The sequence below is a fragment of the Staurois parvus genome, unplaced genomic scaffold, assembly GCF_062004578.1.
Source record: "Staurois parvus isolate SC_StPar_1 unplaced genomic scaffold, SC_StPar_1.0 ptg000251l, whole genome shotgun sequence".
In the NCBI taxonomy this organism is placed as follows: Eukaryota; Metazoa; Chordata; class Amphibia; order Anura; family Ranidae; genus Staurois; species Staurois parvus.
Window position 1 is genome coordinate 2,721,646 of NW_028318047.1, and position 15,391 is coordinate 2,737,036.

The window sequence follows — 15,391 nt, forward strand, 5'->3', positions numbered from 1 at the left end:
TGGCTACAGACTGTGTCTTAAACTGAATTCCCTCGTCTAACCAAGGTAGCACTACATACCTTGACCATGTTTGGATCTTCGTACAGCTGTGAGTCGGCTTTCTCCACTATGAACATTATTAAAACTAAGTTTCGTTCCAGGCTCACTAATGAGCATCTACAAATGTGCATGAGAATGGAAGAAACTCCATTTAAGCCAAGATTCAAGCTACTGGTAGTTCAATCAAAAGCCCATTTCTCTCACTAGACAGGGAAGGTAGAGGTTTTTGGAAGGGAAAAAAATGAAAGAAAACAGAAGATAATGTGTGCAAGTTCAGACTGACACCTTCAGTTATTTAAGTCAGAAGGTGCTATTTTCTTTTACTTGAAATATGGATGTGCTTTTTATGTTTTATTAAAGAGTTACTTACTTGTTTCCATGTTGTTTCTGCTAAAGATTGTTGATTGTATTCCATATAAAGACATGGCAAATGTAAAGCCATTCTAGTTCCAACTGTCCACATGTTTAATGTCGTAACTGAATCTGAACAATATATATTGTTGAAATTCTATGGAAATTGTACATTTATCATTTTTTATAGACAGACAGTATAGTATTTTTTGCCTTCCTCTGGATCAGCTGTGGGTATACAATTCTGGATATGGAGGTTTTCTATTTTTTTATTAGTTGAACTAGATGGAATTGTGTCTTTTTTCAGTCCACGAATGTAACTATGTCACCAGTTTATGTAAGTGTCGAAATAGCTTAGATAGGTATGGTGGGGATAGAGAAATTGTATCTGGATTTCTGTCTTAGGAAGTATATAAGCATTTATGTAGAATTTATAAAGTTTACTAACAGTCTAAGGCAGGCCATAGATCATGCAATTTTCTTTCCTTCCACCATGGGTGGAAGGAAAGAAAATGATCGGATTCCTCCTTTAGCACAGTCAGTGTTGATGAAGGAATCCCTCCCACAGTGCTATTGTGTTCTGTCGACAGCATGGCCTTCTCTGCCAGCAGAACACAATGATTTATGATGCCGGCTACAGCCAATGGCACTAATCGTATGGGAAAAAACCGGCAGGCTGGTTGTACACAAGTCGATCAATAGATCAACTTATATACAACCAGGGTGCCCATACATGGTTTGAAATTTGTCCAGTTTAGCAGGGACCGAACAAATTTCGATCCATGTATGGCCAGCTTAAGCAATCAGATGGTGGAATTTGAGCAAACAATCTTATTTGTAACAGAAAATACTGACTCTTTCATTCAAATGACTATATCTTATGATCCTGATTTGTTGAGTGTGATATGCAGAAAACCTTTAAATACTGTACATTTTTGTTATTGGTTTTCTGACACTGTTGAAGACATATTATTAGTATCATAATTATGGTAGCGTAAAATATAGTTCTGGTTTCACAATTTGCTCTGATCAGCATTTTTTTTAGAATCAAAGGTGGCAAATTGCTTCAAAATGGCATTAGGAGTAGCACAAAAATGTGTGAGCAATTTGCACTTAGGAATGTCACACCCAAGAGTGTCAGAGGAGGATGAGTGTCATATAGAGCGATGCACAGGGGAGACAGGAGCATGAACTGTGATCTCACATCTCTTGGCTTACTCTCCTGCTGAGCACTACTGATTGCTATAGATCTAAGACAGCAACTTGTAGATGTCTATCTCCATGCTGGGACCTGTGGTTCCATAAAAGCCAGCTGTTTGAATTATATGGTAATATAAAAAATAGGCTTTTAGTCATATAGATGTCTACTTAAAGTGGTTGTAAAGGCTGTTTTTTTCCCTAGAATAAAAAAAGATGTTTTTGCAATGATGTTTCACAGAGCAGCCCCTTACCTCTTCTTCTGGGGTCCCCCGTGGTCTGCTCCTCCCCTCCAGAGTAAGCCCCCATAGCAAGCTGTTTCCTATGGGGCACAGGTGCAGGCTTATCTTATAGGTATATACAGGACCTAAAAGCCTCTTTTCTGCCCCTGTGATTTAGTTTCACTTTATTACATCTGTATGTAGTCATCCTCTGACCACTGCTTTGCTCCCCGTAAGGGAGAATAAAACTGACCACACACTAGCAGACTAGCAAACATACACTAGTAGACAAACATTCAATGAAAATTCACACAGTGCATTCGATGCAAGACAAATGTTGTTTAAAAGTAGTGAAAATGTTTTTAACATTCTATTTTGGAATAAATGGACTTTCCAGAACGATAACTACAAAAATGTTCAAACAAACCTCTACCAGTGTATGGTCAGTTGAAGGTACAGGAAGATTTCTAGATAAAACACCCTTTATCTGTATAAGAGAAGACTTGAAATAACTTGATGTAGTAGTAATCCTGCCCTGCTCTTATTTTTGCAGCAAGAATTCTCTTTTCTTTTGGATGCCAGCTCACTAAGCAAAGCGGAGGAAGATCTTGTAATCAATGTAACCGTGAACTGGTAAGATTTAGAAGCGTAATATAAAACATGCCTAGATATACTGTGTGTGGGCAGATACGTAGAATGCAGAATGTCTTTATAGCTAATGTCTCTTTACATCCTAAGCAACATATATAAGGAAAACACAATATTTAATGGATAAAATAAAACAGAACTTTACCCATAGCAGTTTGATAACACTGTTCTTTAACCACTTGCCCTCCAGAAGATTTACCCCCCTTCCTGACCAGGCCATTTTTTGTAATACGGCGCTGCGTTATTTTAACTGACAATTGCACAGTCATGCAACGCTGTACATAAATAACATTTATGTCCTTTTTTCCCACAAATAGAGCTTTCTCTGTGGTATTTGATCACCTCTGCAGTTTTTATTTTTTGCGCTATAAACAAAAAAAGAACAATTTTGAAAAAAAAAAAAATATATATATAGTTTTGACTTTTTGCTACAAAACATATCCAGTAAAACAATTTAAAAAATCAAATGTCTTTATAAATTTAGATTAAAATGTATTCTGCGACATGTCTTTGCTAAAAAAAAATCCCAATACGTGTAAATTAATTGGTTTATGTGAAAGTGATAACGACTACAAATGGCGGTATATATACTGGAATCTTTATTTTTTATTTATACTAGTAATGGTGGCGATCAGTGACTTGTAGTGAGACTATGGGACTGCGGTGGGCATTTTTACACTAGTGGGAACTAACTGCCACTGACATCCCTAGTAACACTAATAGTGATCAGTGCTAATAAAAAGCACTGACACTGTACTAATGACACTGGGCAGGAAGAGGTTTTACTAGGGAGACATGCTGTGCAGAGAAATACAAAGCTGCATGTTCTTGCTGGCAGGAGAGAGACCTGTGTTGTTTATACATAGGTCTCTCCCCTATCAGCTTTCCCTGACGAAACCTGGTGATTGACATCCCTAGCTGCCAATGGCAGCGCAGGTATGGCAACGCATGTACTCCTTACTCGGAAATGCAAATCACGCGTATATATATATATATATATATATATATATATATATATATGATTTTGCGCAGCCCTGCCGCCCTGTAACATTTATATAAAATATCCACTGCATCTAAACATTTTCAGACGCAGGTGCAGGGTGAATGTGTTTAAAGTGACCCTGTATTTACTGGACAACGCATAAAGAGTAGTGCGTTTTTTCATCCATTGTCCAGTGAGCAGGTTGGAGGCATTGACAAGTGAGTTGTAGAGCAGCAAGACTAGCAGTTCTAAGGCTGCTTTTACTTTGATCCATTTTTCTTCCGCTTTTGTGTTGAAAAAGCAGAAGAAATATGCATGACCATGAATTCCTATGAAACTCTCCACACTGATCGGTTGCGAATCAGTCTGATCCCTTTTCAAAGTCCCGCTTGGTGCATTTTTGGTGCGGTAAAAAAAAATGCACCAAAACACACCTCCCTATTGAAATCAATGGTAAACACAGCAAAATGCATAAAAATGCAGCACTTGCGGTGCATTTTTGGTGCGGTTTTGAGTCACATGTCATCTTAAAAACGCAGCGATAACGCTTATGCATTTTTTCCATGGTTCAGTGTGAAAGCAGCCTAAAGCTACTAACTAAAAGTTTGGCAACCTATCATTCAAATAAAAAATAGGCAGTTCTATTAAGAGATTCTAGTTGCCTGGCTGTCTGTTTTCAATGCTGTGGTTACTCACCTGGAGCGAACATGCAGCAAGTAAAGTCAGAATGAAATCAGAGCTCTGCTAACGTTTTCCAAATCAGTGACTCAAAATACTGAAGACAACAGATCAGTTGGATAGCCAAGCAACTAGCATTTTCAGGAACAGGGTTGGGGAATGACAGCTTACATTCTTCTCTCAGTAAAGGCTTATTTTAATTTCTGTATTCAAAACATCCAGACTGGAGGTGAATGGCGTTTTAACATGTACTGTATTAGTGGGCACAAAAAATATATATATATACTTACTGTGAACAGCGAGGAGATTTCAGACCATGTCAGACTGAATGAACCATCTTTTCAGGACTCAGCAGTGGCCTCTCCTGGAAGGAGTTTTTAGATTTTTTGTATCCTGCCCCCTATCATGCAGAGTTTAGATTCTGGTCTTGGTGTTCTACTCCATACAAACTTTAACCAAAAATCTGTATTAGTCCTGTGGGAACTCGCTTCAAATGGTAGAGCTCTTCTTGTTTAAGCACACAGCAACTCGCTTCTTTAAGGGCTTTTTTGCCCACTTTTATTTAAAGAAAGTTCAAATAACACAAATGCTTCCCACGCAGGGGTATCCACCATCAAGAAATACCAACAAAGATTTAGCCTCCTGGCTTGTACACAGTTCACTGTCTGTCTCCTGCAGACTCTTCCCAAATTATGGCCACTAGCACACAGCTAGTCTGGCTTCCACCTGACTCCAAGGCAGAGACCTCCCGTCTGCCGGGGTGGAGCCCTCCTGACTCCGGCTGCCGGGGTGGAGCCCAGAACCATGGTTAGGCCTCTATAAAAAGGCCTGCACACACCTGTGCACTCAGTGTGCTGGGGGTTCTCAAAACACGGACCCCGGATTGGAGATTTCATCCCTCCCAGATCTCTTTGAAATCTCCAGGCTCCAGATCCCAAAACAAACTTACTGAATAAATGAGGAAACCGAAAAGTCAGTTTCCTCTGCAATACATTAACTCTCTGGAGCCCCTCAACCTGCCTGGTTGAGAATCCAGGGTTTTCAACTTGAGTTTGACTGTGGCAGGACACCGCACTGCCACATATTCCCCCCCTTTGTTTTGACCCCGTAGGGGGCGGAACACACAAACCTAAAACCCTTGCTTTAGCCCTTCTGTGCCGACTATCACCTGTAAAGGTCCAATCCTGGCTGACTTCGTTTTCATCAAAGGGAGACACTACTCCCTGCCCCAAGAGGTGACTTCCCCTGTCTCCCCTTACTTGGGCTCTACTACTTCCCCGTGCCTTTTTACGAGTGTGCTTCCAAAAGCGCGGTCTTTCCAGTTTCCTTAAGACTATGCTAGTCCTTTTACCACTAGGGGGTTTACAAATCTCAGTACCCTTTGTAACCTGGGGTTGACTCCTAAGCTTTAAATGCCTGGTACCTGTAACATTACAACATGCTCCCTCAAATTCCTCTAGACCATCTCTTTTTGCTTTATTTAATTTTGATGGGGTTATATTTTTAAACCCTTTAGTAATAGAGGTGGGCTCTTTTATTTGGGAATCAAACAGTTTTAACATCCCCTTGTTAAGCTTTGGGCCAGTTCCCTTAGACCTTTCATCCTTAAAACTTGGGAGTTTCCTGGACCTTTGGAAATCTTTCCCAAAATTACCTTCCCGATCCTGTAGGGGGCCTAGTGCTAGACTCTTAACCTCCCTTGTGTCTGTTAAGCACTCATTACCTCTTTCAGGACGACCAGCTACCATGTCAACCTGACCACCTGGTCTACTATTCTTTTTGTTATCACCCACAGCAATCAGACAATCCAAATTCATCAATACATTTCCCTTTTTATCATTATCAAAAATAGTCTTGTCAGAGCTCATTTCACTAGTAATTGGCAGGGCAGTTTCTGGAGAGGAATCACACACAGTAGAGTGGGTGTCTCCCATGGAAACATCACTACCTATTGACTTCGCTGTCACAAAAGACTCTGCCAGCAACTGTCCTGATGCCAAACCATCCTTACATAATTCTGCATTTGGGTAGATGACCCCAACCACATCACATATACATGTATCTTCTGGCACTTCTGCCCAAACCTCTGTCCTGTCCAGCAGTACTCTGGTGTGCCTCTCATACAGATTACTGCTATGAAGCAACCCAGCAATGCACTGAAAGACAATTTTCACCATTACCAACAAGGATGGTATAACAGAATTCCTATATTGACCATCTTTGTTTTGTATAGCCTGTAATACCAAGCTCTGATTAGCGGGACGCCACTGTACCAGCTCTCCCGAACATGGAAGAGACAGCAAGGTATACACCGGCTGTACACTCCAGAAGGCTAACATTTCCTTCAGCAGGTCTGTTATAAAAAGACAGCCCGATTCCACACATAAGACCTTCCTGGAGACATGGAGACACTCATTTACTGATGCCTCAGAGGTGGTGCTTCTTAAAGAGGCTTCCTCTCTTATGGAGGCACCCAATACAATAACCTGGGGCTCTCCCAGAGCGTAACCAGGTGTGGGATTCACCCAAATACTCTGAGGCTCAGTGTCAATGAGCTCTTCCACATCTTCTCTATGGATATCAGTTTGGTATACAACACCATTAACTCCTTTATGGGCTGTGGGCAAAACCTCTGCTGAGCGTTTATCCTCAATGGTGCCTTTTACAGGCGGTGGGTTAATTTTGGCAGCAACAGGAGCGCCCTGGACTAATAGCTGCTCCACAGTCCCTCTATTCAACACAGCAGAAACCATGTCCACCCCATTGTTACCCACTGAGGCCTCTTTCATTAAAGCTAACAAGCTTGTTGCCCATCTGTCCCAGTCCATCGTCCCTGTGATCCCATCAGAGGTACTACGCAGTACCACTCCAACCGCTGAAGGAGACACAGAGGGACAGAGTGGCTCTGTATCAGACCCATTACCTATATCTTCATTATCCATATCACACTGGGAGACTCCTTTTCTAGGCACAGCAGGTTGCAATTTCCTACTCTCACTACCGTGACCTAGTGGCGTGTCATTCACTACAAAAACTTTTGCATTAGTGGATTGCATTAACCCATCATCATTATGAATACGTTCATTCCTTTTAGATTCACCAGCAGTGGGTTTCCTAACTGGGAGTATCCCAAATTTATAGCAGAGAGTCTCAAAGTCAGTCTCAATCATTGCATTAGTATCTCTCACATTTTTCTCAAAAGTACCCGTCTTACCCATCACTTCAACAGGCTTCACCTTCACTTGAGTGCGTGGGATCTGGATCCTGTCTGTCATCTCCTCTGCTTGGCTTTGGCCAGCCAGTTCATCCATGCAGCTATAGGATGATACTGTGGCAGGCACTTCTGACTCCTTGGCACCCCCTGCAGGCACAACAGGTACTTCCTCACTGTTGCTAGAGGTGGCTACCAAAATTTTTAAACACGAATCTGGGCTTGCAGATGAAGACTTTTGTCCAGTAGCACCCTCATCAGTGGTATTCCATAATCTGGGGCAGGTAAAGATACCATGCCCAAACTGACCACATTCCAGGCAGGGTATGGTTCCACAGATAAGCTTCTTGGGATACGGAACCACATCTCCCTTGTAGCCCCTTCTCCTGGTTGGCAGACTTTCTCCTGTTGCTATGGGAGATGGCACTCTCCCAGCTGAACTTTGTGGGTTCCTCCAGATGCGCTGAACTCTCATCTCTGCGTTGCCACAATCCTCTGCAGACGACACTTCTCTCACAGGGTCCACAGGCCTGAAGTCACAGGTGTTGCTATGGGCAACCACATTCTTCTGAAAATTTTGGGCAGCCTGCTGCTCCTTCCTGGAACTCCAAGCAGGCTTCCCAATTGCATACCCAGACCTTTGTCTGGTTGTGTCACCTTGCACTGGAAGCTGGGATAAAGGGCACTTGAAGACAGTGTGCCCCCATTCACTGCACCGCAAACAGCGCTCTTGCGGCAGTATCTTGGCCGAACTTCCAACACTGCATCCTCTTTCAGGCTTAGTACTCTGCACACAGAAAACTGGTTTCCTTTCAGCAGCATTGCCAGGGACAACAGCATGCACTTCCCACTGTGGCAAACTTTGTGCAGCCATGTATGGGGCTTGTTCTGGTGGTAACAACCCCTCCAGCCACAGGGCTCTGTCTCTCATTTCAGAAAATCTTGCTTCTTTTTTGAGTTTTGACCGCCCCATCTTTGCAGTCACTCCACAACACTTTTGCACAGTCCAGGTACACAATGGAGCACTGTCTCTTTAAGGAAAGTTCCTTTTCTCTGCAGGATATCCTCACCTGCACACACTGATAGTGTAGAGTCATGCACCAAACACAGTTCAACACATGAACTTACTTCCTTGCTGGGATCTCTAGTTCTGCCCACTGCATCCTCCACCATATGTGGGAACTCGCTTCAAATGGTAGAGCTCTTCTTGTTTAAGCACACAGCAACTCGCTTCTTTAAGGGCTTTTTTGCCCACTTTTATTTAAAGAAAGTTCAAATAACACAAATGCTTCCCACGCAGGGGTATCCACCATCAAGAAATACCAACAAAGATTTAGCCTCCTGGCTTGTACACAGTTCACTGTCTGTCTCCTGCAGACTCTTCCCAAATTATGGCCACTAGCACACAGCTAGTCTGGCTTCCACCTGACTCCAAGGCAGAGACCTCCCGTCTGCCGGGGTGGAGCCCTCCTGACTCCGGCTGCCGGGGTGGAGCCCAGAACCATGGTTAGGCCTCTATAAAAAGGCCTGCACACACCTGTGCACTCAGTGTGCTGGGGGTTCTCAAAACACGGACCCCGGATTGGAGATTTCATCCCTCCCAGATCTCTTTGAAATCTCCAGGCTCCAGATCCCAAAACAAACTTACTGAATAAATGAGGAAACCGAAAAGTCAGTTTCCTCTGCAATACATTAACTCTCTGGAGCCCCTCAACCTGCCTGGTTGAGAATCCAGGGTTTTCAACTTGAGTTTGACCGTGGCAGGACACCGCACTGCCACAGTCCCCTTTCATACAAAGGGTCTGATCAGGTCTGCCTGTCAATTTTTCAGGATGGTCCATTTACCTTTGTTGACCGGGGGGTGTAAATAGACTTGTGTCCATTTATACCCACTTGCCTCCGATCTGAGCTGGTCCACCTAAACAAAAAAAAATGGAAAAGGATCCGTCCTCCTTCATCTTGGGAGATCGAATTGGAGGGCAGTTGGGTGTAAACAGACAGCGGAGTCCATTTACACCTGGCCACCCATAGAGCAGATTGGGATGTCCTCTCTGCAGCAACTGAGTAGACATGGATGTGTCATCCGTCTCCTTTGCTCTGATCAGAGGACATATCCCCTGCTGATCAAAATGGCGTCTGTCCCGTGTGAAATGGGTCTTACATTGCAGTGTGATTTTTATATATGTAATCTAATAATGTTTCTTTAATTAAACCTGCAGTCAAAATGAGGTAAACGAGGACTCGCTATGGAATAATGAAGCCGTTTTCAACGTTCCCACAAGATACGAGGTCAATGTCAATGTACTTGGGTGAGTTAAAGCATTACTTGTTGAAGCAATGTCGAGTGCAGGTCAAAGATACATTTATTTATTTCTTTCAGGTACTTATATAGCGCCGTCAATTTACGCAGCGATTTACATATATATTGTACATTCACATCAGTCCCTCACCCTCAAGGGGCGTACAATCTAAGGTCCCTAACTCACATTCATACATACACATACTAGGGCCAATTTAGACAGGATCCAATTAACCTACCAGCATGTCTTTTGTGGGAGGAAACCAGAGTACCCATTGGTTTTCTTTGACAATTCACATGTACACGTCTGATAAGGCCGTAAAACATTTACCTGCACATTTCTAAATATAGAAAATGAACCTTTATAAGCCAATGCTATTCATTTGGATGGCCAGCAAGATCACACGAAAATGCAATGGGAACACATTTAACCTATTTGCTGTATTATAAGATATTATACCATGTAATATCCCAGCCACTAACAGATTACATTTATATTGACGACTTTGTACCCATATAACCTTGAATATGTAGATGGAAATGACCGATTAATATATTATAATTAGACATGGAGGAAAGTGAAATACTTCTATTTAGCTAGCAGCCTCAGCATGGTGTTTGTATGTAAATATATCCTTTACCATTTCTTTATGTAAATACAATTACTGCACAATATTTATAGGCATGTGGCTTTTCCAACAGCTTTACTAATTAGGAATGCTGTCACTTCATAAATTCAGACTAACCAGTTTTCTTTATTACTGTAGCTCAGTATCTCCAGTATCATTTGTCTTTGGCCCACCTGATGATGAGAAGATCTTGTGCATCAAGGAAACAATAGATTATACATTCAAAGTATGTATCATATACTGTAAAGGTTTATTTTAATTATGATGTAAATAGACAACATATAGATAACCATAGATACCATACAACCAGTATAAGGTGAAATGTTCACTTTATTAAAAAAAAAATATTTAGCTAGTTTGAAATATTCTAGTATTTCAGCACCATTTCCTAGTAAATTGCATACTCAATCCAGTACTATGATTGGGTGATGGGATGTTACCATCCCATGCAGTTTCTTGATAGGTAATGTTTAGGTGAGTCCGTATTATTCTGAATTAGTCTGTAGATGCAGCAATTATGGATATCAGATCGTAAACAACTCTTGCTGGTAATCAAAATGTGTGGCCTATATTTGTCCTCAAAATTAATTCACATCTTCATGGATGTCTAAGTACCTAAAACTAATTTCTAAACTTGCTCACAAACTACCTTTTTCTACTTCTCCACTAAGTCACTGATGTCTTCTCCACTCATAACCTTATCCTGTACCTGCCTATAGTATTTCTCTGAATGAGCCCCATCCTCTGGGATTTTCTTCCTTGACTACACTAACATATCACCATGTAGCTGACTCTACCCCAAACCCTTGCCTGCTCCCTTGTGTCTATTGTTTCCTTACGTCTTAGATTGCAAATTTGTTACTTTTCCTCCTCTGTGAAAACCTTTTTGTGTAGACATGTAAACCCTATTATTTAATGTACAGGACTGAGTAAAAAGATTTTCCTTTATAAATAAAGAAAACCAGTAATTCCCTTTTGCCAACATTATTTCAGATGATTGAAAAATGAGTAAACAGTGTGGCCAGGCAGTGGGGAAAGCAAATATAATTCTAGGATGCATCACTAGAGGGGTCACCAGCCAGATGAAGGAGGTGCTGATTCCCCTATATAGATCTTTACTTAGATCTCACTTAGAATACTGTGTCTAGTTCTGGAGACCTCACTTACAAAAAGATATTGATAAGATAGGACTGCAGAGACGGGTAACAAAAATGGTGAAATGTCTGGGGGATAAAACATATCAAGAGCGACTTCAGAAACTTAACATGTACAGTCTGGAGGAAAGAAGGGAAAGGGGAGACATGATTGAAACCAGGGCAGTATTTTCAACATGAAACCAAAATTAAAGAGTAGTTGATGCTTGTAATAAACTTCCAGCAGAGGTAGTGAGCCAGTCAACCGTAAATAGCTTCAAACATGCTTAGGATAAAGATAGATCTATACACAGACAAAAAAGTTAACCAAAAAAAAAACAACAAAACAAACACCCCCCACCAAAAAAACCCCCCCACAAATAATGGGCAGACTCAATGGACCACTCTGCCTTTTTCTGTCATCACTTTTCTATGTTTTCTCTTTGAACAGTTTTTATTCTAGCCAAAGTATTAAAACCATTCTAATGTTTTTTCCTATTTAGGTGATCAATGTTGGACCAAGTATTGTTCCAAATGCTGTATTTGAGATTAGGCTACCCAACACGTTTGCTCCAAGCGACATCAAGCTATTTCATATTTTGGATGTTAAAGTAAGTTATATATCATTATAAAAACAATGCATTAATGATATGTGTGTTGTATGTGCAAGCCATATGAGATCCAAGTGTTTAGGTTTTTACTTAAAGTGGTTCTAACGGCAACACATTTTGTACTGTAATGCATAGCTTGCATTAGGGTAAAAAAATGTCCCACTACTTGCTCCCCCCCTTCCTTCCCTCCCTCCCTCCCTATATACTTACCTGAGTCCTATGGTGAGGCAGTGGTGTGCTCAAGTGCAACTGCTCTCTCTTCATCTCCTCACAACACTCAGAAAGAGCAGTGGGAACCATTGACTCCTGCAACTGCCCATCAAATTCCATGAGGAGGGAGCAGGGCACACACATCCTGGCTCAGGAGCAATCATGCACGTGCGCCTCCATAGCAAGCAGCTTGCTATGGTGGTGCACGCAGAAGAGCAGGAGCAAAGAGGGTCATTGGGGAACCCCAGAAGAGAAGGTTTGGGGCCTCTTTTTGCAATACCATTGCACAGAGCAGGTAAGTATACAGTGGTTGTTATTTTAAGAAAATAAAAAATAACCTTTACAACCAGTTTCATTATAAAGTTTAATGTACTAAAATAACTCAACTGCATCTTTCTTGCCTTTAGGGCTCCTAAATGATACTCTAGGCAAGTACTGATGGTCTTTTGTTCACAGCAGAACTAGTTCTATCCATGTTTATGGGAATGTAAAGCAATTTGAAGCAGGTCTATTGAAAGTCAGAATGGATGGACTGCAGGTCAAGTACACCTGTCAATAATTTCTGAAGAGTTTCAAACTGATGACAAAAGCACAATCCCGTTGACACTTGCCTTAAAGCTAGCTGTTTAAGTAGGCCCTCACACTACAAAATTGTTGACAGATGTAAAGGAGATTGTGCAATCAGATGTTAATTTGTATAGCCAGATTAAGGAAATAAGCAAGTCTTGCCTCCGGAATCAATTTAAGCCCAACATCAGCTAAAACGTTTTTTCTTAGTTCTGGATAGCATGAGAAATGATAGAACCCCTGTCAGGGTTTTACTGTGATCAGGAAACTAATTGGAGAGATTTCATCTCACTTTCCCCAAGTGTGTCATGGACCATAATAAATGCATGACGGAAGTATTTGCTTGACCTGAGTATATCCAAAATTAATTAGTGATTGTCAGATTTCACTAAAGCCCAGAATTTGATCAGCAAAAATAAATATATACATACATAAATAAATAAATAAATAACAGCCTATAACACATTTCGTATACATTATATTGCCAAACGTATTGGGACACCTGCCTTTACACGCACATGAACTATAATGGCAGTCCTGCCTTAGTCCATAGGGTTCAATATTGAGTTGGCCCACCCTTTTCAGCTATACCAGCTTCAACTCTTCTGGGAAGGCTGTCCACAAGGTTTAGGAGTGTGTCTATGGGAATGTTTGACCATTCTTCCAGAAGCGCATTTGTGAGATCAGGCACTGATGTCGGTCGAGAGCCTGGCTTGCAGTCTCCACTCCAACCCCATAGAACACCTCTGGGATGAATTGAAGTCAGAACTGTGTGCAGGATAGTCAAGTTCCTCCACCCCAGACTCACTCATACATGTCTTTATGGACCTTGCTTTGTGCACTGGTGCGCAGTCATGTTGGAACAGGAAGGGGCCATCCCCAAACTGTTCCCACAAAGTTGGGAGCATGGAATTGTCTAAAATGTCTTGGTATGCAGATACCTTAAGACTTCCCATCTCTGGAACTAAGGGGCCAACCTCAACCCCTGAAAAACAACCCCACGCCATAATCCCCACCTCTACCAAATTTTACACTTGGCACAATACAGTCAGGCAACTACCGTTTTCCTGGCAACCACCAAACCCAGACACGTCCATCGGACCAGACAGAGAAGTGTGATTTGACAATCCACAGAACACATCTTCACTGCTCTAGCATCCAGTGGCAGTGTGCTTTACACCAGTGTATCCGACACTTTACTTGAGTTCATTGAGCTCCTGAGAGCGACCCATTCTTTTAACAATGTTTGTAGAAGCAGTCTGCATACCTAGGTGCTTGATGTTATACACCTGTGGCCATGGAGATGATTGGAACACCCGAATCCAATGATTTGGAGCGTCGTCCCAATACTTTTGGCAATATAGTGTATTTCTGATACTTACAAAGGAATGTTTCCTAATTTAAGTAAGGTAAATGTATTAAAGGAACGTTAACCACAAGGTGGGCCAACTTTGCCATGTCATTATCATATAGGATATCAAGAGTTGATTGATGGCTCATTCAGATATGACTGTGCTCCAGTGAGTAGAATGAACACCATGTATGCTACCAGTACTCTTGTTACTCTGTGTGAATGCAATATAGTGGTGTATCCAACACAAACCAAAGACAATTAATATGTATGGTGCACATGGTGGAAGCAATTGAAGTATGTCAAGGGGTTTGCAAAGTGTTGTGGACATCTGCATCTATTATAAAGAAAAGCTGCCTAAAGAAAAGCTGCCTTTAAGGTGGACAGTTCCACACACAGCCCCTGTGATTGTTAGAATAAGAGAAGCACTTTGCTGGATTCAGGCAGTGGCTGATAAGTGGCCATAAATTGCTTTGTCGGTATAAACAGTATTGTCCCACTGTTGTATATGGTGGTGACTGAGGTCTCCTTTATAAGACTAAACAGAAGAAAGACAGTTTTTATTGAAGTGGGATAGTTCTTTTTTTCCTTTCTCTGAAACACTGTTGGATAGGCAGTGTTGGATGAAAAAATGAAGGCTCTTAATATTGGCAGTTACATGTTCCTGGTTAGGGGACGGTTTCTGACCACCTAGGTGGCAAAGGTGTCCTCTGGTTGTAGAATGTGCTCATCCTATGGAGAGATTATCCCGCTTTGGTAGTTCCTGAGCTATGGACCAGTGGAGAAGTGTCACTATCGGCTAATTATTACATGCATCTTACCACTCTAGTGATTCATACAAGCACAGGCAGATATCTTTCCAGCCATTGTCCCCAGGGAGGTATCATGTTGTCTACAGCCACCATAAGCTTTCTTTATGAAAATATGTAGTAAATTTGTATCTGATTTCTATGGGGTACAGTGCCTGTTACTGCTGTTTCCAGGGCACAAAATGCTCCCTTTTGTGTATATATTGTGTATTCAGTCATAACATTGTAAAAATAACACAAGTACTGTTTGGTATTTTTAGACTTCTACAGGAAGCTGCTATTATCAAACTGATACAAAGGTCTGTGACATACTACCTACCAACAAAACAATATTTGATGATCTAATTGACTTCTTTTCAAGATCTGGGAAAAGGCATTTGGTAAGTATTGATTTGTAACTCTTGTATTTTGTGTATTTTTAAACCTATTTTTTTAACCTTTATTTACATAAATGT

The 15,391-nt window shown here is 41.4% G+C and overlaps 1 protein-coding gene across 1 annotated transcript in view; it reads left to right on the plus strand.

Annotated features, from left to right (window-relative positions):
- The window catches only part of ITGA4 (integrin subunit alpha 4), a 188,606-nt gene that overhangs the window by 160,411 nt on the left and 12,804 nt on the right, over positions 1-15,391 (plus strand). Inside the window, exons 20-24 of the mRNA XM_089680832.1 lie at positions 2,362-2,441; positions 9,547-9,636; positions 10,394-10,481; positions 11,892-11,999; positions 15,197-15,316. Coding sequence (XP_089536958.1) covers positions 2,362-2,441; positions 9,547-9,636; positions 10,394-10,481; positions 11,892-11,999; positions 15,197-15,316 — 486 coding nt within the window. The remainder of the gene's footprint in view (positions 1-2,361; positions 2,442-9,546; positions 9,637-10,393; positions 10,482-11,891; positions 12,000-15,196; positions 15,317-15,391) is intronic.